We start from the raw sequence: 21,734 nt of genomic DNA, 5'->3' as shown, positions 1-21,734 counted from the left end.
CGGAAGGTGGGGTGGGGGGCAGCTCCAGAGCTCCTGATGTGGGACCGGGGGCTGGGGCTGGGGGGCAGGGGCAGCAGCCAGGCGTATCCTGGCAGGCCCGGGACATTGCTGAGCCGTGAGCACAGCCTGTAGGCATCCAAGTGCTCTCGGCCAGCTTGAGCCGGGGCCCCTTCCAGCCCCTTCCAGCACCCCTCAGGCCCCCTCCTTCCCCCTCCCCCAGAGGCCTCCTGTGCTTTTCTTCCCCTAGCCGCAGCCCCTTCTTCCAAATGCCTTCACTCGGCTCCCGTCCCACCTCAGACTCCCCTCGGCCCCTCTCGGCCAGTTTCCTCAGCCCTGAAAGGCCGCCTCCTCCTGTCCGGGCCCCTCAGCCTCCAGCCACCCTTTCCCTGCCCCAGTCCGGCAGAGTCCTCGGCACAGGCTGCCAGGATGGTCTCCCCTGGGGGCCGCCCTGCCACCCCCTGCTTCGAGCCTCCCTGTGGCCTCAGGGCTGAGCCTACACTTCTCACCTTGGATTTGAGAGGAATGCGAAGTGTGGCTGAGGCCTGCCTCGAGGGCCTTACAACCTGACCGCTTGTGACTCACAAAGTACAGCTCGGCCTCACCAGGCTTGTCGCATGGAGGCCCCGCCTGAGCCGGCTCTGTTTCCCCGCGGCCGCCCATCTCCTTACTTGGCCTTGAGCGCTGGAGGGCAGGGGCTGCGTCTCGACCCCGCGTGGAGCCTGCGTCCACTCAGGTCAGGTGTTCTCGGAGCACCTGCCGTGTACTGGCTGCCCACGGAGCCACAAACACAGGCACCAGGCAGTTCATTGCACACGTCACGCGTGTCGGGGACGAGCATTTGTAGAGTGGGTGAGATGTGCAGAGGCTCAGAGTAAGAGAGCAGCTCTGGCCCCGGGCCCCCTCCTCACTCCTGAGTCTGTGGCTCCTTGGGTGCGCCCAGCTGGCCCCGGTTCTGTAAGTGCTGGTGAGAGTTGTCCTGGGGGACCTGGAGCCAGCTGCCTGCATTCAGATCCACGTTGTGCCACCTGTTAGCTGGGTGACCTTGGACAAGTCACCTAGCCTCTCTGTGCCTCGGTCTGCTCATCTGTAGAGCAAGTGTGGTCATGGTCTGTCCTTCAGAGGCCTGTGTGAGGATTGGGTAACAGATACGAGGCGCCTAGCACAGGGCCCACAATTGTTAACTATTCAGTAAATATGTGCTGTCGTCATCATAAATGTAGTAGTTGTTCTTCCGTGAACGGATTGCCTTAAATGTGATTTTTATCCTTGTCTGTGGAGGAGATGGTAGCCTTCCTCTCGATAGCCATTCTTCCCTTAGTCCTGAGTAGTGAGGTCCTGATTCTTAGCTGGCCTGATTGTCCAGCTTCCCTTGGTGAAGCCACATGTCTGAATTTTGGCCAAGAAAATGCAAACAGATGTGGTGCAAAGGCAGCAGCTATTCCCTCTTCTTCCGGTCCTCTGTCCTGTTCCTGGGCATGATGGCTGGCGCTCTGGCTGCCACCTTGGACAGTGAGGAGGAGGCCCCTTCAGGGGGTGGTGGGAGGTGATCAGGGGGGATCGTGGAGCAGGTCCAAAGCCAGCTCTGGACTGCCCTTCTCCAGCCCTCTTTTACATGGCAGAGAAAGAAACTTCTATCTAGTTTAAGCCTCTTTGGTTGTTTCCTGTTACACACAGCTGAATCTAATTCCAAAACATCTCTCTTTTCAGCAAATGCCAGCTAATTTTAGCACAGGCTACAGAAAGGAAAATAATGAAAAATCAGTCATCAAAACAAATAATAAAACATGTCCTAAGTCAAGTATCAAAGACTTCTGCTGAGTACAACTAATAAACATAGGAACCCCTCCCCCGCCAAAACCAAAAGAACACAAACCAAAAACAAAAAAGGCAAGAGAAAGAATTAAGCAATGATGTCATATCAGCCATAGTTTGCCTATTAGTTTTTTCTTAAAAACTTAATATATGTGGGTGTGCAAAGCAGGCACTGTGCTTGCTGGGTGTGGTTGAGGCTTGGTTTAACTCTTCAGGGAAAGAAATTTGGCCACAGGTACCGTGAGTCAGTCCTCCCTCTGAAGACAGTGTCTGAGGGAAACCCTTGGACGCACTGAAAGGGACCCGTATCAGTGGGCAAGTTTATTGGCTGCCCAGCATGGAAATTTCTTCCCGTGTCTGGGGGTCCCCCTGCCTGGAATGAGGGTGCAGTTGGTTGGTTTAGCTAACGTAATGCACGGCCCTGGGCTCCACTTAGGGAGGGGCTAACTCGAGCAGGGGCAGGGGCATTCCGTTCTTGGGGTGCTGGTCACCTGGAGGAGCCTGGTCCCGGGTCCCAGGCTGGTTGGCGGTGGTGACCTTGCAGGCGAGGTGCTGAGTCACGTTGGCTCCGCTTGGGCCGCAAGCCCTGAGCTTGGGTCTTGGCCCTCCTGGCGCCTGGTTCGCTCTGCCCATTGTTAGGGGTCTGAGGAAGACGCCCCTGCGGTAGGTGAGGGGCTTCTCTGACCGGCGTTGTCAGGGCAGGTGGCTGCCTGAGTGGGGGTGGGTGGCAGTGAGGGGCTCCGAGGCTGCAGAGTGGTGGGCATGGAGGGGACGGTCTGTCAGGACGCTGCTGCCCGCTGGGCAGGCCTGTCTGCTGCAGAGCTGGTTCAAGGAGGTGAGGGCTCCCATCCCATGGGCCTTGCATGGGTCTCTTGCCCACCTCCTTGGCGTTCGCCTCTCCACTCCACCTTTCTCTGTCCTGCTCTGTCCCCAGGGCATCACTGTTCCTGTGGCCCCAGCTTCCAGCAGGATTCGGCCAGTGGGAGGCACTGGCAGGACAAGTGGGGAGAGAGGTTCGGGTGTTCCCCCCAGGCCCTGTCCCGCCCAGGACCGCAGTCTGCTCATGGCTGTGCTCCCTCCGCACCCCCAGGGACGGCTCCCCCCATAACCCCTTCACTGGCCCTGACAACCCATCTCCTCCCCTTATCCCTGCAGCCCAGGAGGGCCCCGGGTGCCTTGACGCCCCCCATGCTGGTTTCCTTAAGGCCCACATCCAGGTGACCATCCCTTCATGGAATGCTCTATAAAACAGCTGAGTCTGCCTTAGTTTCCAGCCAGGACTCTGATTGACAAAGGTCTTTGGTTTTGTCCTGAAAGCCCAGCAGCCTGTGGAGTGTCTCAGACCACAGCTAAGGACGAGACCCCCACGTCTCCTGCAGCAGAGGGTACGTCCTCCAACCCAGGCGGAATGAGCAGCTCCGAGGGAGACTGGGCTGCCTGTCGGAAGGAAGGAGGGGTCTGGCCGAGCTGCCGGCCCCGGGCCCCTCCCCAGAGGCCGCGGGAAGGGGCAGGGCCCTGGTGGTTTACCGCAGGACGAGGGTGTGGTGTCCCTTGGGGTGTGAGGTCAGACTGCGTCAGGCCTGCCCTGGGGTCGGCTTCAGCAGGTCGGCTTCAGCAGGTGGCTTTCGGGGGACACAGGCCAGCCCATAACCCCCGTGCAGGCAGCGGTGAACAGACACACAACCTCAGCCGTCCTGGAGCCAGAGGGGAGAACTTGAGAAGGTGCCGTGATGACAGGTGTGTGGTGGGCAGGGGGGCGGGGAGGGGGCCACGCGGGAGAGGTGTCACCAGCATGGGTCCCGACTGATGGGGGCCGTCCGGGGTGTGGGCTCCTTCCCTCCCGTGTTTTCCTTCTTGAAAGGGAGGAAATTAGGAGGGATTTGGTGTCATCCCTCCCCCACCTTGTTCTGGTTTGGGGCAAGTTCAGTGGCGGAGCTCAGAATGTGGCCGAGAGAAGACGCATGGGGGACGGGGGGGGGTGGATTGGTGCTGGGCTCAGACCTTCGAGGTGGACCCGGAGGCCTTTGGGGTTGGGGTGTCTGGGGCTCATGTAACTTAAGAGCGTGGCTTCATTTCGATGTGTGAATTGTGTGGATGCTGTGTGCTGGGAAGGAAACACAGATGGAGGTTTGGGGATTTGGTTTTAATGTAATCAATGAATGGGTGCACATCTTCGGGGTAAAAGGGTGCTTGAAGGCCCTTTTTGGAGAGCAGCAGCGTCCACCCTGGTGTCGGAGGAGTCCGGTGGCTCCTCCTGTTTCGCCGTGTGGCCACTTGGTGGCCCTTCCACACGGGGAGGCTTGTGTCCTCCTCCTGGGTAAGTTTTTCTCTGTCACCTTTTCATTCCTGTTTCCTTCCCCTCCGTTTTCTCTGTTCTCTTCCCAATTACTTTATTAGTTGATACTGGGCCTCCCGAATGGATCCTTACTTGTTCTTATCTTTTCTCTGGCATTTTCCATCTCCGTTTTTAATTCTAAAAATGATTTATGGGGGTGGTACTGAACCAAACTCAGGTGTGCTCGCCCACGAGTGTTAAAGCCGACCTGCTGACACCAGGTTGTGGTGAAGGAAAGTGCAGCGTTAACTTCAGGGCCACAAGGAGAACCCGAACTCCCTCAGGGCTTTCAGGGGGGGTTTATAAAGACAGAGTGAAGGAGGGGGTCGAGGGGTGTGTGACCAGCTCTTGGACATTATTCTGATTGGTTGGTGGTGAGATAAAAGGGTGATGTTTCCGGAATCTCAGTCAACCTTCTGGTTCCAACCTGTCTGGGGTCTACGTGCTGGTGGTCAGCATGCAGTTAACTTCTTCCACCTGGTGGGGGGGTTTCGGTATCTGCAAAACAGCTCAAGGATACGGCTCAGGATGTTATCTACAGCCCTTGAGGAGGAACTAAAGGTCCTTGACTTGTTTGATGGCTAAACTATTATTATTTCGTCTTACTTGACTTTTTTCCTTTGTTTCTGCATTTTCTCATTTCTCTGATTAAATTTATTCTTTGGAATTCAGGGAAAGCCCAGGAGGCTAAAGTTTTTCTGCCAACAAGAGGCAGGCAGAGGTCATGGTCTCGGACGGCCTTTCCTGGGAAGGCCCCATAGGGTCCTTGCTGCTCGGTTGCAGGAGTATAACTTACAGGTCGTAAAATCCATGCGCTGTAACCACACAGTTCAACAGTTGCTCCTTTAAAAATACCAGACTTTGTTTTTTAGAGTACTTTTAGGGTCACAGCAAAACCAAGAGGAAGGCACAGGGGTTTCCCGTGTACCCCCCGCCCCGACGCGCACACGGCCCCCCAGCAACGATCCCACCAGACGGGACCTGCACCCACACCTCGCCATCCTCACCCAGAGTCCATAGTTAACGTGAGGGTTCACTGCTGGTGCTGTACACTCTGTGGGCTTAGATGAACGTATAATGACACGTATCCACCATCGAAGCATCGTCTAGAATAGTTTTCCTGCCCTAGAGTTCCTCCACGCTCCACTGATTCGTCCCCCGCCCCCACCTTGAGGTGCCGTTGCTGGGGCGGGAGCAGCTGTCTGCCCAGGCGCCGGCCCCCGCTGGAGAGAAGAAGCCTGGGTTCTGGGGCCCAGCACCCCGGAGAGGGTGCCGCTGGGGGGCGATGGCGAGGGGAGAGGCAGGGCAGGTGCAGGGGGTCTGCACACAGCACGGGGAGGCCGGCAGGCTGGAACAAGGGTGGTGTTGCTTTCTGGAAGCACCCTGCACTTCACACTCCTTCCTGGAGATGATTTAGTAAAAACCACAGAGTGGAGGAGCGTGGGGTTGGAATCCCGGACTCTCGTCCCATGTGTCATTCCTCCCGATGGGAAGGACCGACGGGCACAGAATTCTGTCTAGCAAGGGTCCTCGTCACCACTGTCGGTTCTGACCAAGCACAGACACACACATACGCACACGCACGTCCTCACGCATGTGCACCCCTGCATCCCTCAGTGTTTATGGGGCGCCTGCTCCACGCCAGTCACCACGTGGAACAGTGTGCCCCTTCCCGGCGCTCACGATGTGGGAAGTTTAGGGGGAGGGAAATGGACACCCGCACTCTCAGCATCCGTCTCCAGGGCCTGGCGCGCTTCTGCCCCGGGGTGACCGGGATGCACGCAGGAGTAGACCCGGTGGACCACCTGCCCACGTCGGGGAGGGGACGCACAAGATGACAAGCAGGACGCAGGGGTCGGCTGGCAGCCTGCTGGGTGGGGACGAACGTAATGAGGGAAAACAAGACACACTTGAGCTGGTGATGGAAGGTGATTGAAGTTAGGGAAGTTGGGACCGGGAAGGCTCGGTGAGAGGCCAGGAGGAACTAAGGCTGGGTCAGCAGCTTTGTGCTGTAAACGACCAGACACGAAACATTTCAGGCTTTGGGAACCATGTGGGCTCAGACAGGAGTCTTCACCTCTGCCCCCGAGGCTGTTTATAGACACGAGATGGGTGGGCCCTGATAGAGACTCACTGACAGATGCTGGGGAGAGGGGCCAATTGGAGCGCAGACCCCTGGAATGAAGACCCGCGGGGTGGGGGCGGGGGGCAGAGGGAGGGAACTGTGAGGATATTCGAGTGAAGAGCAGTCTGAGTTAAAGAGGCAGCACTTGCAAAGGCCCTGGGGTGGGAGTGTGCAGCTGCATTTGAGGGACGGGCGCCAGCTGGCTGGCCGGGCAGAGAGGACAAGTGGGGACGCAGGAGAGGGTCAGAGGAGTGTTGATGCAGGACAGACTTTGGCTTGTGTAATAGTAAACATTGGGAAGGGAGGGCCGTGGAGAATTCCAAGGCCCAGTTCCTAATTGTCTTTCTGTGGTTACACCAAGTCTGCTTCTTGCCTGAGGCAGAAATAAGAGCCCGTTCTTCTCTTTTCCTACAAAGAGAGCTGGTCTTGAGTCAAGAGACAGACTCACTGGGGTAAGAAAATCCCCAGCTGGTTGTCATGCCCCTGCCTGATGCAGACCCGGTGAGAGCGCAGGGCAGGTGCCCTGCCCAGCACCCAGCAGAGCGGGGCCAGGAGGGGTGGGGAAGGGCCCCCGGTCTCCCTGGTCCAGCGGTGGCCTTGCCAGTGGGTGTCCCGTGACCTCCCAGGTCTGCCCTGGCTGCACCAGGGTGATCTTGGCTCTAATGGGGAGCGGGCATGCCCTTGGGGGCTGGGACCCCCACATGGCCTCTAATCCTTACAAACTGAAGGGTGGGCACGTCCTGGCGTTTCTGACGAAGCTGAAGCCGAGTCCAAGGCGTATCAGCCTGCTGTCACAGTTTTCCTTTTCATTGAGGTTAGTGACCACGTGGGCAGGGGTGCAGCTCCACCAAGCCTTACCTGGGTGAACTGCTGTGTTACCGCCCCTAGGTCGGGAGGCAGAAGGTTTCCAGCCCCCAGAAGGTCCCGTGTGTGCGTCCCCCTCCCCAGCCCGAGGGAGACACTCTTCTGACTGCTCTCATCTTCCAGTGGTTTTGCTTGTTCCCAAACCTCCTATGAATGGCATCATTCAGCACATATTCTTCGGGCGTCTGGTTTTTCGCTCAACACAATAGCGTGTTGTTGTTTTCTAGTTCTATGTCGTGGTTCTCAAGAGTGTCATCTGGGGTCCCTGAGGGTCTCCCAGGCCCCTTCAGGGTGTCTGAGAGATCGGAAGGAGTTTTGCAGTAAAAATGCTAGTGTGTTGTCTGCACTCTCTGCCCTGGTTTTCCGGGGAGTGGGGTAGAGTTTGCAGAGCCTGCGACATGAGGCTTCTCGAGACTGAACGAAGAACAAGACGCGAGAGCCCGGCTGCTCCCATGCAGCCAGGGCACAGAGACTCACGGTCAGGCGAGCTGGCACCGTCCTTCTCACTGTTTTTCTGTGTCGGGAAATATGGTTATTTTTATGGAAATATGTTATTTATGTAAGCACATGATGATTTATTATTGTTATTTTAAGCAAATTGATGAATACACGTTTTTGTGTTTTTTTAAAAATTTTTGTCTTGTAGTAGGGATACTATTTTATTTTATTTATTTATTTATTTTATTTATTTGGTTGTGTCGAATCTTAGTTGCGGCAGGCGGGCTCCTTAGTTGTGGCATGCGTGTGGGATCTAGTTCTCGGACCAGGGATTGAACCCGGGCCCCTTGTGTTGGGAGTGCGGAGTCTTAACCACTACGCCACCAGGGAAGTCCCAAACACACTTTTTTTTTTTTTGCGGTACACGGGCCTCTCACTGCCGTGGCCTCCCCGCCGCGGAGCACAGGCTCCAGACGCACAGGCCCAGCGGCCATGGCCCACGGGCCCAGCCGCTCCACGGCACGCGGGACCCTCCTGGACCGGGGCACGAACCCGCGTCCCCTGCATCGGCAGGCGGACTCCCAAGCACTGCGCCACCAGGAAAGCCCCCAGATACACATTTTTGGATGTCAGTTTTCCTTTCTCACTTGGTCAGAGTCAGTGGATGTGACCGCAGAGGTGAAGCTCCATGTGCTCCTTGGAGACCATGGGGACCCTCACGTCTGAGCTGTGCTCCCTGGGGCCTCACTGCATGCAGGCCTCCCCCCACCCCCCCGCCTTTGCTTACCACTGTCCCGTGGTGGGCATTTGCGTCATTTCCAGCCTGGCTCATTGTGGACGCTCATGGACAAAGCCCCACTCCCCCTAGCTTTGTGCTTCTGCCCGGGGGCTGGGCTGGTGGCCCTCTGGGCTTGTTGACCGCACTGAGTCAGGGCACCTCAGCAGACAGGGGCTCTTTCGCGGGATCGTCCTGGGGTCCCACCAACACATGCAGCGGCAGCCTTCCGTGCAGGCCCAGCGTGTGGCCCCTGAGGGGCTGTGTGCTGGGCAAGCAAGGGGACCGCTGCCCCGGGAGGGCCACGCAGGGGGCCGGGAGTCTCAGCAGAGTCCTGAGGATGAGAAGGAGTGGCTGGACGGCGGAGGGAGCGTGGTCAGCTGAGGGGCCTCTCTGGGCCGCTCGCGGTGGTTGAGATTCGGGCAAGGTGGCTCTGAGCTTGGGAGGAGTGAGCGAGGGGCTGGAGGAGGGGAGGGCTGTGGGGGGGGGACTCGAGGTGGTGAGCAGGCCACGTGGGGAGGGAGCATTAGACTACCCTACCGGCCACAGAAAGGCGGTGTCCAATTTTAAGCAGGAAGGGACACCCTTCCTTTAGATTGTTATTTACTTTTGTTTTTAACTTAGACTTTTAATCCTGAGGTAATGGTAGATTTGCATACAGTTGTACAAACTGATACAGAGAGAGCCCAGGTATCTTGTACCCAGTTTCCTCCAATGGGAACATCTTGTAAAACTGTCCTTCAGTATCACAACCCGGATAACGACATGGATTCAGTCAGATGCAGGACGTTTCCAGGACAGCAGGGTCCGTCCTGCGGCCCCATGATGCGCACACTCACTTCCCTGCACCCCGACCCGCTCCTTAGCCCTCCCAGCAACCACCAGTTGGTCTCCATTTCTGTAATTTGTCACTTCAAGAATGTCATATGAATGGAATCATACAACATCTAACCTGTCGGGCTTGGCTTTTTTCATCCAACATAATTCTCTGGAGATGCGTCCAGGTCACTGTCTGTGTCACTAGTTCCTTCCCCTTTATTGCCGAGCTGTGCTCTCCATTTGGACCTGCTGCTTTGTTTAATCATTTACCTGTTGAAGGATAGCTGGGTGGTTTCCAGTGTTTTGCCGTAAGCTTTGTTTATAAAGCTGTTGTAAACATTCACGTACACGTTTTTGTGTGAACATTCTGTGGGAGCATTTCTCTGGGGAAAAGGCCCAGGAGTGCAATGGCTGGGTCGTAAGGTGGTTCTGACCACTCTGCCGGAGTGTTCTTCAGAGTGGCTACACCGTTTTATGTTCCCCCCAGCTAAAGCCCACGTGCAGCAACGAAGACCCAACGCAGCCAAAAATAAATAAATAGATAGATTAAAAAAACCCCAAAACCGGCCTGGCTGGGGGTGGAGGGTAGGTGTGTGAGAGGTGGCGGAGGGAGGGGTGGCTGAGGCTCTCAGGCCCTGGTCTGTCCCTGGTGGCCACTGTGGATGGGCAGGGCTGGCCCGAGCCCCGTGGGCAGCTCCCAAGCCTGCTCAGGCCTCTCAGCTGCCCACCTCCGCGCCTCTGGCAGCAGGAGGGCCACCGGGACCGAGCAGTCTGGACCGGCTGCTCCGATCTGGGTGGGGACTCCTGCTCTTTCTGCTGCCAGACTCAGTGTCGGAAAGCAGAAGCAAACTCCAGCCTTTGGACACCCTCCTTCCTGACCTCAGGGTCAGCTGGTCATTTCCTGTTAACCTAATCTCACTCCACACTCCTTTTGTCAGCAGACAGGCTACGTGGTGGCTAGCTGAGCTCCTGGCTGCAGCTTCTGCCCAGGGAGGGGTTGAGAGAGGAAGGGGGAACGTTGTGTGTGTGAGAGAGAAAGAGTCAGGGAGGGAGGCCAGCGGAAGGCGGGCGTGGCTATGAGCACCTGGGTAGCCTCAGTTTCCTCATCTGTAAAGTGGAGCAACGTCTCCACCTTTAGAGGAAATCGGGGAGAACTGGAGAGCCTGTTGTTTAAAGGACTCAGCGTATTTTAGGAGCCCAGTGAATATGTGCGACCATTCTTAGCAGCAGTAAACTGCTGAAACAGTACTTTATCTGTGGGGCCTCGTCCTCATGACCTAAGTACCCCGGAAGGTTCTGCCTCTGTAGGAATTTCACAGGCCCCAGGAGGGAGGCCTGAGAGCCCAGGCAGGGGGCAGGCGCCTGGGGAGACGCGGGCACAGTGAGGTGAGCCCAGGCTCGCCGCCATGGCTCATCAGCAGCTGACGTGTATTAAGCAGCAGCTGCATGCCGGGCTCTCCGCAATAACCCCACACGGCAGTGATTATCTTTAGTTTTACTGCTGGGACACTGAGCTTGAGTGAGGGGAGTGACCGGGCCCGGTGAGCTGGGCAGGGTTGGTGTTTGAGCCAAGGCCTGGGTGCTGTCCAGGGCCCTCCAGCTGGTCCGGCCCATCTGGGGGGTGGCCTTCGTCTAGGCCACCTGGCCAGTAGAGGTCTGGATATAGAGGCCTGGACAGCAGGGGCCCCCGGCCCCATTCAGTCTGGCTGGCTGTCCAGCTGCAAGGCGCTGCCTCTCACCTTGGAGGGGTCTGGGGGCCTGGGTCCAGCTGGGCGGAGTCTGGTGGGGAGTCTGCTCCTCAGGGCCCAGGCGGCCTTGTCCCTCAGCGTCCTGGCCCACTGCCTGGATGTTCCAGACCTGGTGGGCGGCTGGGAGTCTGAATGGGGTGGCGCGGGGGGAGGGGCCGGGAGCCAGGTCTGGGCTCGGGTTTGGGGGGAGATGGTGTGTGAGGGCTGGTTGGCCGCCAGCCGCCAAGGACCGCCCACCCACTGGTGCGAACCTCAGAAAGGCGCTGGGGGGGCTTCCAGCTTCACTGCTGTCGCTTGCTGTCACCACATCAATGAGTGCCCCCGTCTTGTGTGTGCTGCCCCTGCAGCCCACCTTCCTGTCCCCCGTGTTGGAACTGTGGCTTCTCTACTCCTTTCCTGACATTCAGCACATGTCACTGGGCCGCCCCAGGCCGTGGAAGCTTCTGTGTGACTCTGACTGCTGTCTGTTACAGCGAAACTTAGCGATGCTCTGGACGGCTGTCCCTCGGGGATGGGTTTCAGGCCCAGTTAGATGCCACCCAGAGCAGCCAGGTCTCCTGCAGTGTGTCTGTGTGGGCAAAGCGATGGTTCCAGAACACACCTCCTGCTTAGAATCGTTTACGGGTCCCATTGTCATGCGAGGAAAGTCTGAAATCTGCCCCATGTCCCTCCGATGTCTGTGCTCTGCGGACCGCCACCTCGGTCCCCGGACCCTGCCCTACTCCCCAGCACTGACCCCAGCCTGGCCTCTGCACAGGCTGCTCCCCATGCCTGGAACACCCATCCTCACCCAGCACCTTTCACGAAGGGGGGTTAACTCCCACCCATCCTGCAAGACTGATCCTCAGCGGCCCCAAGTCTGAGTGAAGCCCAGACTTGGGGCCTCACCCAGTTGGACGGTCGCCCCGCGCCCAAGCCTGTTTCCCAGTTCGAGACGCCGGGCTGTCTCTGTGCTGTGGGAATCAGTGAAGGCAGCTCTTGTCAAGACATCGTGACCCTAAATTGCTAAGCAGGTGTCCGATGGTGGTTCTATCCTGAAAATTATTTCAGGAAGCCGGGGATGAGCTGGTGCGGGGGGTTCCGAATGGGAGGCTAGGGACTCGGGACTTTCCTGCTGCGATGGGAAGTCCCTGGCAGCTGGCAGGAGAGGGAGCGGAGCCAGGGTCAGGGTCAGGGTCCTGGGCAGCCACAGTGGGCCTGGCCTCGCCAGCGCCTGGACTGTGTCCTGCCCAGCATAGGGTTCAGGGCTGGCCTGGGCGCCCCTCTGCTGACTGCCCCCCACCAGCTCCGAACACAGAGGTGGAAACTACACACCACGTGTAACGATGGCCAGCGGTGATGGTGGGGGGGCGTGGAGGGGGCCTTTCAATACCAGAGGCTGTCTCAGGGCAGGGCGGGGGCCACCTTGATGGGAGGGGACTGGTGGCCCTGGGAGGGACCATCCAGGAAGTAGAAACCTTGTTTTCTCTCCACAAAAGCAGGAATTCCACACCATGCTTGGCTTCACCTTGGTCTTTATTCGAAGCTAGAAGGTGGCAGCCGAACAGGGCACCTCCCTCCAGCTCTGTCATCCCACGGCTCCAGGACCCTGTCCTCCTCCCCCGACAGTGGCCCGACCGGGTCTCCGGTGCTCACACGAGGCGGCCTGGCACGGACGCGCCTGGGTGAGGCCTGGGTGAGGGCAGGGGCGGAGAGTCCTGGGCGTGAAGGCAGCCAAGTCCGGGGCTCAGCACACCTGACAGCACCCAGAGGCCTGTGGCTCCACAGGGCGGGGCCCGCGTGCCCCGCCCCCAAGCCTCCCCTCCTTCCCCTCTCCGTCTCCGTCTCCGTGCCGTTGCCCTCCCACCCGCCGCACCTTTGCCTGCCACTGCTGTTCATCCTTCAGGCCCGACCTCCCCACGTGTCCAGACCCCAGTGCCCTGCCTTCGCTCCGTGCTCACAGCCGCCTCTCCCCACAGCCCTCGGCAGAGAGCGTGTCCCTCAGGACTCGTCTAGGGACCCTTCTTCCTCCCCTGCTCGACTGGAGGCACCCCAAGTGTCCACCAGCCTGTACTCAGGGCCTGCGTCCTGCCGGGTGTGATGTGCTCAGTAAATACCTGTCCTCTGGACGGAGAAGTGTAAGGACGGATGACTGGATGGGCAGACACGCTGGAGGCTGATGGATGAGAAGATGGACGGATACAGGGGTGGCTGGGTGGCTAGGTGGGCGGACTGACGGCCTGGGTCGGGATTCCAGCACCGTCACTCACAGCTGTGTGACCTTGGAGAGAGACTTAACCTCTCTGGCCTCAGTTTTGTCATCTGTGAAATGAGAGTGAAACAGTACCTCCTCATAGGTTGTGAGGTTGAGGGTGAGCTCGTGTGCCTGTGGGTACGAGCGTGTGTGTGTCCCTGTGGGACTGTGAGCTCGAGTGTAAGTGTGCACGGGCGTGAAGGCCTTGGTGCACACGTGAATGTGTTTGCGTGAGCATTCATGAGTGAGCATATGCGTGTGTGCGGAGGTTCGTGTGCAGTTGTGAGTCTAAGTGTGGTGTGTTCACGTGTGTGCATGATTGTTTGGGGTCCACAGGCAAGGGAGGGCAGTGAAGGCACGTGTGCACAGTGCGGGTGAGGAGGAGTGTGCCGACCGTGTGTGTGTGTGTGAATTGATGTGAAGGGCACATGTGTGTGTGTGTGCACATGTGTGTGTGTGTGCACGTATATGTGTGCGTGCGTGTGCACCAGGGTTGGTGAAGCAGCTCCTGCCTGCATCCGGGGAACCAGAGTCACCCCAAACAGGGTCCCCGTCTGGAGACTGGATTTTTGGCCCCACCCCAGCCCCCTCCTCCCAGCCCAGAAGCTGGAACAGAGGTCAGGAGGTCAGGGGCTGGAGCCAGGCCACCAGGGGCCTGTCCCACAGTGGGACACGTGCCCTGAAGTCCGGGTGCCCAGGGAGTGTTGCTGGGGGAAGGCTGGGTGCCCGTCTGCTTTACCACATCTCTGCCTGGCGATGAGAAAACGGAGGCTCCCAGAGGTCAGTCCCTTCCCGGGTCTCACGCTGGGACAGGGCAGGGGTTGGAGTGCACGTGAGTCAGGCGCCCAGGCTCTCTCCCCGCATCTGTCTGCCAGGGATGTGAGGCCGCGTGACCGAGAAAACCTACTTGGCCTCGAAGGAGAGCAGTGGACACGGCCCTGAACCCCGCCCCCCGCCCCCGCGCAGTGAGGCTTTGCTCTCAACCCCTTGAGGGCTCGAGTCTCTGCTTTGATTAAGAGGCCCTCCGTCCCCGGAAGCAAGACCCAGCCCGGGCTGCAGGGGCATCCCTGCCTGCTGACAGTGGTCTCACCTGACCGCCTGCAGGGTAGGAGTCCCATCCCACCCCCCTGCATCCTGGTTTAAGAATAACTCTTAGCCCCGGGCAAGTGGCTTTCCGTATGTAATCGTGACACCCCAGAGCTCAGAGAAGTGAAAGGCAGCACCTGGGGCCCGGCTCGCAGGGGTCAGCTAGGAGTTGAGCCGGATCAGCCCGGCTCCAGAGCCCATCACGGGTCAGGTCCACAAGCCACAGGCCACCTGAGGGCAAGATCACATCCAGGCGGGAGGGGCGGCCCCTGAGCTGGGCCTGCGAGGGTCTCAGGAGGGATGGGGGCCCCACCGCAGGCACAGGGAACACTGGGCAAAGGTGTGGAGGCGGGGGAGGGAGGGCTGCCGAGGAAGGCTCAGGCAGACCAGGAACTTTGGCTTTCGATCCGATGGGACTAGGGAGCCGTGGCAGGTGTTTGCGCAGCGAGGGGTCGGCTGTGCTCAGGGCTCTGGGCTGGCCGCGAACTGGGGGGTGGATGGGAGGAGCCCAGGTGAGAGGCAGTTAGAAGGGCCAGGGGTAACTGTCACAAGCTTGAATGAGGGTGAAAGTCACTGGAGGAGGAAGACACCAGGGGACACGCAGCCGACGTCAGAACAGCCCAGGGCGCTGAGGAGAGCCGCAGCTGGGACAGCCTGGAGGGAGGGGCGCGCAGGCAGCGGGGTGGCATCACGCACAGGCCGTGGGGTGGCATCACGGGCCCCGCACCTGGCAGGCGCCCAGTACAGAGACCATCCATGGGAGGAAGGAGGCCATCGTGGCTCTAGGTCAGCATAGGTCATGCTTTCTCCCCGTTCCCCCAGCTCTGCCTTCTACACCCCCTGCCCGGTGGCCCCGGAAGAACCCCGCTGGGCCAGCAGGGGCAGTGCCAGCCTAGTCCCGTGTCTACCGCGCACCCATATGGCTTCCTCTCCATCCACCCTCCCCCTCCCTGTCCTTATCTTTCCCTCCCGTCTCCATGGCGACTCACCACCCCGGCTTGCCTGCATCCCAGCCTCTGCCAGGGATTCTGGGCCCGGCTCTGTCCCTCCCTCCGGAGCCCTGGTTCCTGCAGTCCTGTCTCCTCCCCCTGGGGTGAGTCCAGAGGCAGCCTCCTCTTTCCCGACTGTCACATCCATTTTCCAGCCCTGCCGACTTGTGTCCTCTGGGGAGACCCCCCCAGCCTCCACTGGCCACAGCTCCGCCAGCCCTTCCGGGAGGGAAGCCAGCCTCAGCGCCGCCAAAGGTCTCCTGGGTGTCCTGCCTGCTCCCGGACCCTCTCCCTGGACCCTCTCCTGGACCCTCTCCCCACGCCAGCCTCCCATGCCGAGGTCTGCCTTGTCAGTCATTTCCTTTTGTCACCGGCTTGGCAAACAGGCGAGTCTTTGGTCCTGAGACCTGGGGGTGGGGACTGGGTCTGCAGAGGGAGGATGGGGGCACCTGGAATCCAGGATGAAGATAGAAGTCTGGATTCCCTTCTAAATAACATTTTTGGGATTGTTTTTCTCCCCAATTGTCTCTCCAAGGAGAGAAAACAGAGCTTCATGGGCAACAGCAGCAACAGTTGGTAAGTGGCAGGGCCTGGCGGCAGGACTGGGGCCTGGATACCTGTCCCAGGGGAGGGAGCACGAGGCTGGGTCCACCAGGCTGTGGAGGGAGGGATGGGAAAACCAGGTGGGTGCTGCAGCGAGGCAGATGCCAGCTCAGAGCTGGAATCTTCCAAGAGCCGCCTGCTGCCCCCCGGGAGGCCTCTCCTTATGGTCCCCGCTGCCCGAGGGAGGTAGTAGAAAGGATCCTCTTGGGGTATGTAGAGGTCATTGACCCCTGGAGGGACCCCCCCCTCCCCTCGCAGCAGGAGGCCATGGGGGAGGATTTCCGTGGGCGTCTGTGCCAGGCTCCGGGCAGGGTGCACCATCTTGTCTCTTCACCCCATCCTTCCCTCCTGGACCGTTAGAAATGGGGCAGACCTGGGCGGGAACTTGCCCAAGACAGCTCCCTCCAGGCTTCCCCATCTCAGGCTCCCTCTGACTGCTGCCCTGGGGTCCCCGCGCCCTGCACACCACCCCCAGGTCCCACGCACCATTCCCCAAGTTGGACCTGGGGCTGGGGTCCCGACCTGTGGCGTCCCGGGAGCCGCCCGCCTGCTCCATCTGCCTGGAGAGGCCGCGCGAGCCCATCTCTCTGGACTGTGGCCACGACTTCTGCCCGCGGTGCTTCAGCACCCACCGTGTCCCCGGCTGCGGGCCGCCCTGCTGCCCCGAGTGCCGCAAGACCTGCAAGCAGAAGGGCCTCCGGGGCCTGGGGGAGAGGATGAGGCTCCTGCCACGGAGGCCGCTGCCCACCGCGCTGCAGGTGCGCAGGCCTCCTCCCGGCCGGGGGCTTTGACCTCACACTGGGATGTCATGGAGGGAGGTGGAGTTCGGGGGGACGCTCCCCAGCCTGGGAGCTCAGGGAGCCCTATCTCCGGGCCCAGGAGACCTGCGCGGTGAGGGCCCAGCCGCTGCTGCTGGTGCGTGTCAACGCCTCCGGTGGCCTCATCCTGAGGATGGGGGCCGTCAACCGCTGCCTGAAGCACCCGCTGGCCAGGGACACCCCCGTCTGCCTCCTTGCCGTCCTGGGAGAGCGGCACTCAGGGAAGACCTTCCTCCTAAACCACCTGCTTCAGGGCCTGCCTGGCCTGGTGAGGGCGGGGCTGGGCCGGGGGCTGGGGGCAGGGGCAGGGACCCAGCCTGGCTTGGGGAGGGGAGGGGGCCAGATGGGCCAACGGATGCTCTGCTTCTCTGCCCCACAGGAGCCCGGCGAGGGCGGCTGGCCGAGGGAAGGGTGCTCCGGGCAGGGCTTCCGGTGGGGAGCCAACAGCCTCACCAGGGGCCTCTGGATGTGGAGTCATCCCTTCCTGCTGGGGAAGGAGGGGAGGAAGGTGAGCGGGGAGGGGCAGAGGAGTCCAGACCGGCTCATGGAGAGGGGAATCGGGCAGGAAATCTCTGGGGGCTGGGACGAGAAGATGGGGCGGGCAGAGGCACCTGGGGGGCGCGGCAGGCTGACCCCTCAGTGTGCACCCCTGCCTCCACACAGGTGGCCGTGTTCCTGGTGGACACGGGGGATGCCATGAGCCCTGAACTGAGCAGGGAAACGAGGACCCGGCTCTGCGCCCTCACCTCCATGCTGAGCTCCTACCAGGTGAGGCCCCCCAGCCCCTCTGCCTGCCCTGCTCCGCTCTCGCCACCCACACTAGGGCCATCCTAGCCGGGTCTGGCCCTCCAAGCCCCGGGGACCGGGACCTTTACCCCGGAGGCCCCTGTGTTTGGGATCCCCGCAGGTTCTTGGGGCGCCCCTGCGAGGGGGCGCCTCGAGTCAGTGTGAAGGTCCTAAAGGTGGGTCGGAGGCCCCTGGGGCAGCTGAAGGTCTGTGGACCGTCCCCCTGCCTGCCCTCCACCCCTCGGGCCGGGCCGGGCCTGCCCTGCAGGCTGCGGGGGTCCCCGGGGCTGGTCCCTCGCACCTCCTGAGCCCCACGGTCTGCCTGGGGGTCCTGCCTCACCGGGGTCTTCCCAGTGTCTCTTTGCCTTCACAGACCCCCTTCCACCTTGTTCTCCTTGGTTCCAGATCCTCACGGCCTTCCAGGAGCTGAAGGATACAGACCTGGAGTATCTGGAGGTGAGGACACAGCTGCTCTTGGGGCTGAACCCTGTCCCTGCCCTGCCCGTGAGGCCAGGGGTGCCTTTCAGCTCTGGCCCAGGATTTTGTGACCTGGAGCAGGATTGCGGGGTTGGGGGCACAGGGTAAACCAGGAGGTGCCTGGTTGGGGAGAGGTAGGAGGGTCCTGGGGCCAGGAGCCGGGAGGATGTCCTCCAGTGGCCCAGGGGGAGGGGAGGCACAGCCCTTGGAGTGGCCCAGCCATGACCCCTGTGCCCCATCCCCAGATGTTTGTCCACGTGGCCGAGGTGATGGGCAGGCATTATGGGATGGTGCCAATCCAGGTGAGATACCCGTTTCTGGACTTGTCACCCCAGACTCCGACACCCCGGCTGCTGCTATCAGCACCCCTTCTCTTCCAGCACCTGGACCTCTTAGTTCGTGACTCATCCCACCCCAGCAAGGCGGGGCAGGGGCATGTAGGCGACATCATCAAGGTGAGGGAGGGGATGGGGCAGAGGTGTAGACGGGGCAGAAGGTCAGTTAGCCGGGGAGGGGTCCTGTCAGCGAGCGCGCTCAGAGCGCATCCCCACTCCTCTCTAGAAGTCGTCCGGCAAATACCCCAAGGTTCAGGGGCTGCTTCAAGGAAGGCGAGCCCGCTGCTGCCTCCTGCCGGCTCCCAGGAGGCGGTGGGCGAGCAAAGGCCACGGAAGCCCGGGAGGTGAGTGTCCCAGGAGCAAAGCCTCCCCGGCCTGCCCTCCTTCTCCTCCCCCTCCCCTCCCCCCTCCTCCCCTCCCCCTCCCCCTCCTCCTCCCCTCCCCCTTCTCCTCCTCCTCCCCTCCCCTCCTCCTCCCCCTATTCCTCTCCTCCCCCTCCCCCTCCTCCTCCCCCTATTCCTCTCCTCCCCCTCCTCCTTCCCCTCCTCCTCCTCCTCCTCTCCCGACACCCCTTTCTCTTCCTGAAGCCGGTCCTGCTTACCAGGCACCTCTGCATGAGGACTCTCTTCCTCAGACACAGATGATGATGCTGGCCACCTCCGCGCCTACGTGGCCGATGTGCTGAGCGCGGCCCCCCTGCATGCCAAGAGCCGCTGCCAGGGCTACTGGAGCGAGGGGCGCCCCGCGGCCCGGGGGGACAGACGCCTGCTCACGGGGCAGCAGCTGGCTCAGGAAATCAAGGTGTGAAAGCTCCCCAGAGCCCCAGGAGACCCGCTGGCCCCCGCCCCCCCTGACCCCCCGACGCTGTCTCCGCAGAACCTCTCGGGCTGGATGGGCAGGACGGGGCCTGGGTGCGCCTCTCCGGATGAGGTATGGGGCTACAGGGAGGACGCGGGTGGGAGGCGAGCCGGGCTCCCCGAGATGGAGCGAGGGGCCCGGCAGCGCCCAGCGGGGGAAAGGAGGGAGGCAGCTGGGTTTTGCCGTGGACAGATGGCTGCCCAGCTGCACGACCTTCGGACGGTGGAGGCTGCCAAGAAGGAGTTTGAGGAGTACTTGCGGCAGCAGGTGAGCCTCGGGCCCCGGGAGGCCAGGCGTCCTGCGGGAGAGGGACCAGTCTTTGGGCGGGGGGGCCGGCGTCCGCTGGGAGGCACCGGGGCTCCAGGTCAGGGCCCCTTCTTTCTCGTCCATCACAGGACGTGGCCACCAAGCGCATATTCTCTGCGCTCCGGGTGCTGCCAGACACCATGCGGAACCTCCTGTCGACCCAGAAGGACGCGCTCCTGGCTCGGCACGGGGCGGCCTTGCTATGCACGGGGAGGGAGCAGACCTTAGAGGCCCTGGAGGCCGAGCTGCAGGCCGAGGCCAAGGCCTTCATGGACTCCTACACCGTGCGTTTCTGCGGCCACCTGGCCGCTGTGGGCGGCGCCGTGGGCGCGGGGCTCATGGGCCTGGCGGGGGGCGTGGTGGGTGCCGGCATGGCCGCCGCGGCGCTGGCCGCAGAAGCTGGGATGGTGGCCGCGGGAGCTGCAGTGGGGGCCACGGGGGCAGCTGTGGTCGGGGGAGGCGTGGGTGCCGGGTTGGCGGCCACGGTGGGCTGCATGGAGAGGGAGGAGGACGAGAGAGTGCAGGAGGGGGACCGGGCGCCCCTGCTGCAGGAGGAGTGACCGCCCGCCAGATGCTCCAGGGAAGGAGAGCTGCCGGGGGGAGGGGAGGGATGGGGGCCGCTGTTCCAAGGGCCCCTGTGTGCCACACCACCCTGGTTGAACGCCCCATCTGGGTGGTGACTGGTGACCGAGAATCGAGGAGACCTCAGGGCCGGCGGCAGAGTGTGAGCCTGGACAGAGTCTGGGGCTGTTTCCGTTGCAGACGACTGCTAACCTGCCTCTCTTCCCAGATAGACTGGACCCCAGGGTCTCCCGCCAAGATCGTGGCCCACCCTCCCCGCCCTGGCTTATTTCCCGAGATGGTAGGGGGGCTAAGCGGGCGCCATTCTGGAAGTCTCCCCTTCAGAGGCGGGAGCAGCCCCAGGATGGGTGACCTAGGTGTTCAAGATTGGGAGCCCTGATAAGAGGCTGGGGAAGGAGCAGGAGGGGCCCCCGGGCAAAGCCAAAGAGTCCGGGTGGTGCACGGTGGCCTGCCCCCCTGAGTGGAGACTCTTTCCAAAGCTACCCCAGCAGGACGGGGGCCACCCCCTTCTCCCGCAGCCCCGGGGAGCCCACATGTGCACCGGGAATGGGGTTCCCTTACGTGTCCCTCGTGGTCGTGCCCTTTGTCCAGCCTGGTCAGTGCCCATGTTCTTTGTGGAATGCCATCCCAGCAACGGGTCAAAAGCCAAAGAAAACACCTGTAGTTGCATTCTGAGCTCCATCGACAGCCCTCATAGCAGATTCTATGAAAGTCCTGGGGGGACACATCCATGGAACATGCCCGCCCCCCTCAGCCTAGGGGAGACACCTCCGTCCATGTTAGCAGGAGACCTGGATGCAGCCCCCAGGAGGACAGCAAAGCCCCACAAGGAGGGCTTCTAGGCTATTCAACTGCAAAGGATTAATGGGCGCGTCATACGCAAAATAAAACGTGTGTGCTTGAGTGTCAGCTTCCCAGTAAATTATTGAAACATCTCCTGAATCAGCCTACGTGGGGCTTTGGGGACAGGGGCGGGGAGCCAAGGTGCTCCATGACGGGGGCCTGTGGATGGGAGGAGAGACCGAAATTCCAGAGATGTGGGATCCGAGGGCAGGAGGGCTCAGGCCAGAGGCTGAGGGCATGGCCATCTGCTCAGGCTTGTCCACTAGGAGTTGGGGTCCTGCTCCCCTGGTCTCTCCTGCCTCAGCTGACCCTGTGAGAGGTTGCCACCTGGCATCTGTCCCAGCAGAAGGAGAGGGTGGAGGTTGATGGGGAGTGGCTGGGGAGCTGAAAGCAGGAGGAGCCCGGATCACTCCCACGGGCTAGCAGCGGGCAAGCACCCCAGGTCGCCGTCTCAGCGTTACAGATGCAAACCCAGGGAGGGAAAGTCTCAGCTGATGTTCCCCAGCTGGCCGATGGCAGAAGGGGAGCCTCGAACTCCTGATCCCCCAGCTGGTGTCCCCCGCAGGGTCAGTTGTGCTGAAATCGAGACGCTCCCCTCCAGGTCCAGCTCTGGGAAGCAGTGTTGGGAGACAGAGGCAGAAGGACGTGGTCTGGGACACACGGGTCAACAGTAGAGGCTGCAGCCCGCAAGCTGGGGACAAAATAACGATGCAGAGAAACCCCAGAGCCAGGCTAGGGACGGGTGGGACGGAGACGGAGGACTGAGGGCGACTGTTGAACTTCTGGGGTTGGGGTTAGAGGTGGGGACAGGGCCCAGACTTTGCGTGTTTGTCAAGAAAGGTTTTCTGGAAGCATCTCTCTGCGTTGTTCCCTTGCCATCTGGCAGACACATGAGCTATAGA

The 21,734-nt window shown here is 61.0% G+C and overlaps 1 protein-coding gene across 2 annotated transcripts; it reads left to right on the top strand.

Moving 5' to 3' along the window:
• Positions 1–15,386: 15,386 nt before the first annotated feature.
• RNF112 (ring finger protein 112) lies at positions 15,387–20,892 on the top strand. Of its 2 annotated transcripts, none has more exons than XM_059998335.1 (14): positions 15,387–15,610; positions 15,760–15,800; positions 16,303–16,585; positions 16,710–16,913; positions 17,025–17,153; positions 17,309–17,413; positions 17,837–17,887; positions 18,154–18,210; positions 18,289–18,363; positions 18,470–18,587; positions 18,878–19,044; positions 19,120–19,173; positions 19,294–19,368; positions 19,497–20,892. In XM_059998335.1, the coding sequence occupies exons 1-14, from the start codon at positions 15,557–15,559 to the stop codon at positions 19,965–19,967; spliced, it is 1,884 nt and encodes a 627-aa protein (XP_059854318.1). In that variant the 5' UTR covers positions 15,387–15,556; the 3' UTR covers positions 19,968–20,892. The 2 variants fall into 2 exon arrangements, with proteins under 2 accessions (XP_059854318.1, XP_059854317.1); XM_059998334.1 differs by having other exon boundaries at positions 16,707–16,913.
• The last annotated feature ends 842 nt before the right edge of the window (positions 20,893–21,734 follow it).

Source organism: Delphinus delphis, chromosome 19 (assembly GCF_949987515.2).
Source record: "Delphinus delphis chromosome 19, mDelDel1.2, whole genome shotgun sequence".
Classification (NCBI taxonomy): Eukaryota; Metazoa; Chordata; class Mammalia; order Artiodactyla; family Delphinidae; genus Delphinus; species Delphinus delphis.
Note: the sequence above shows the minus strand (reverse complement) of the source record. Positions and strands in the feature narration are given on the sequence as shown.

Excerpts from the sequence above, each read along its gene's own strand:
- RNF112 (XM_059998334.1), top strand. The coding sequence starts at position 15,557 with ATGCCGAGGTCTGCCTTGTCAGTCATTTCCTTTTGTCACCGGCTTGGC. Across the intron at positions 17,154-17,308 it reads TGGGGAAGGAGGGGAGGAAG|GTGGCCGTGTTCCTGGTGGA; the intron begins GTGAGCGGGGAG and ends GCCTCCACACAG. Across the intron at positions 17,414-17,836 it reads CCATGCTGAGCTCCTACCAG|ATCCTCACGGCCTTCCAGGA; the intron begins GTGAGGCCCCCC and ends CCTTGGTTCCAG.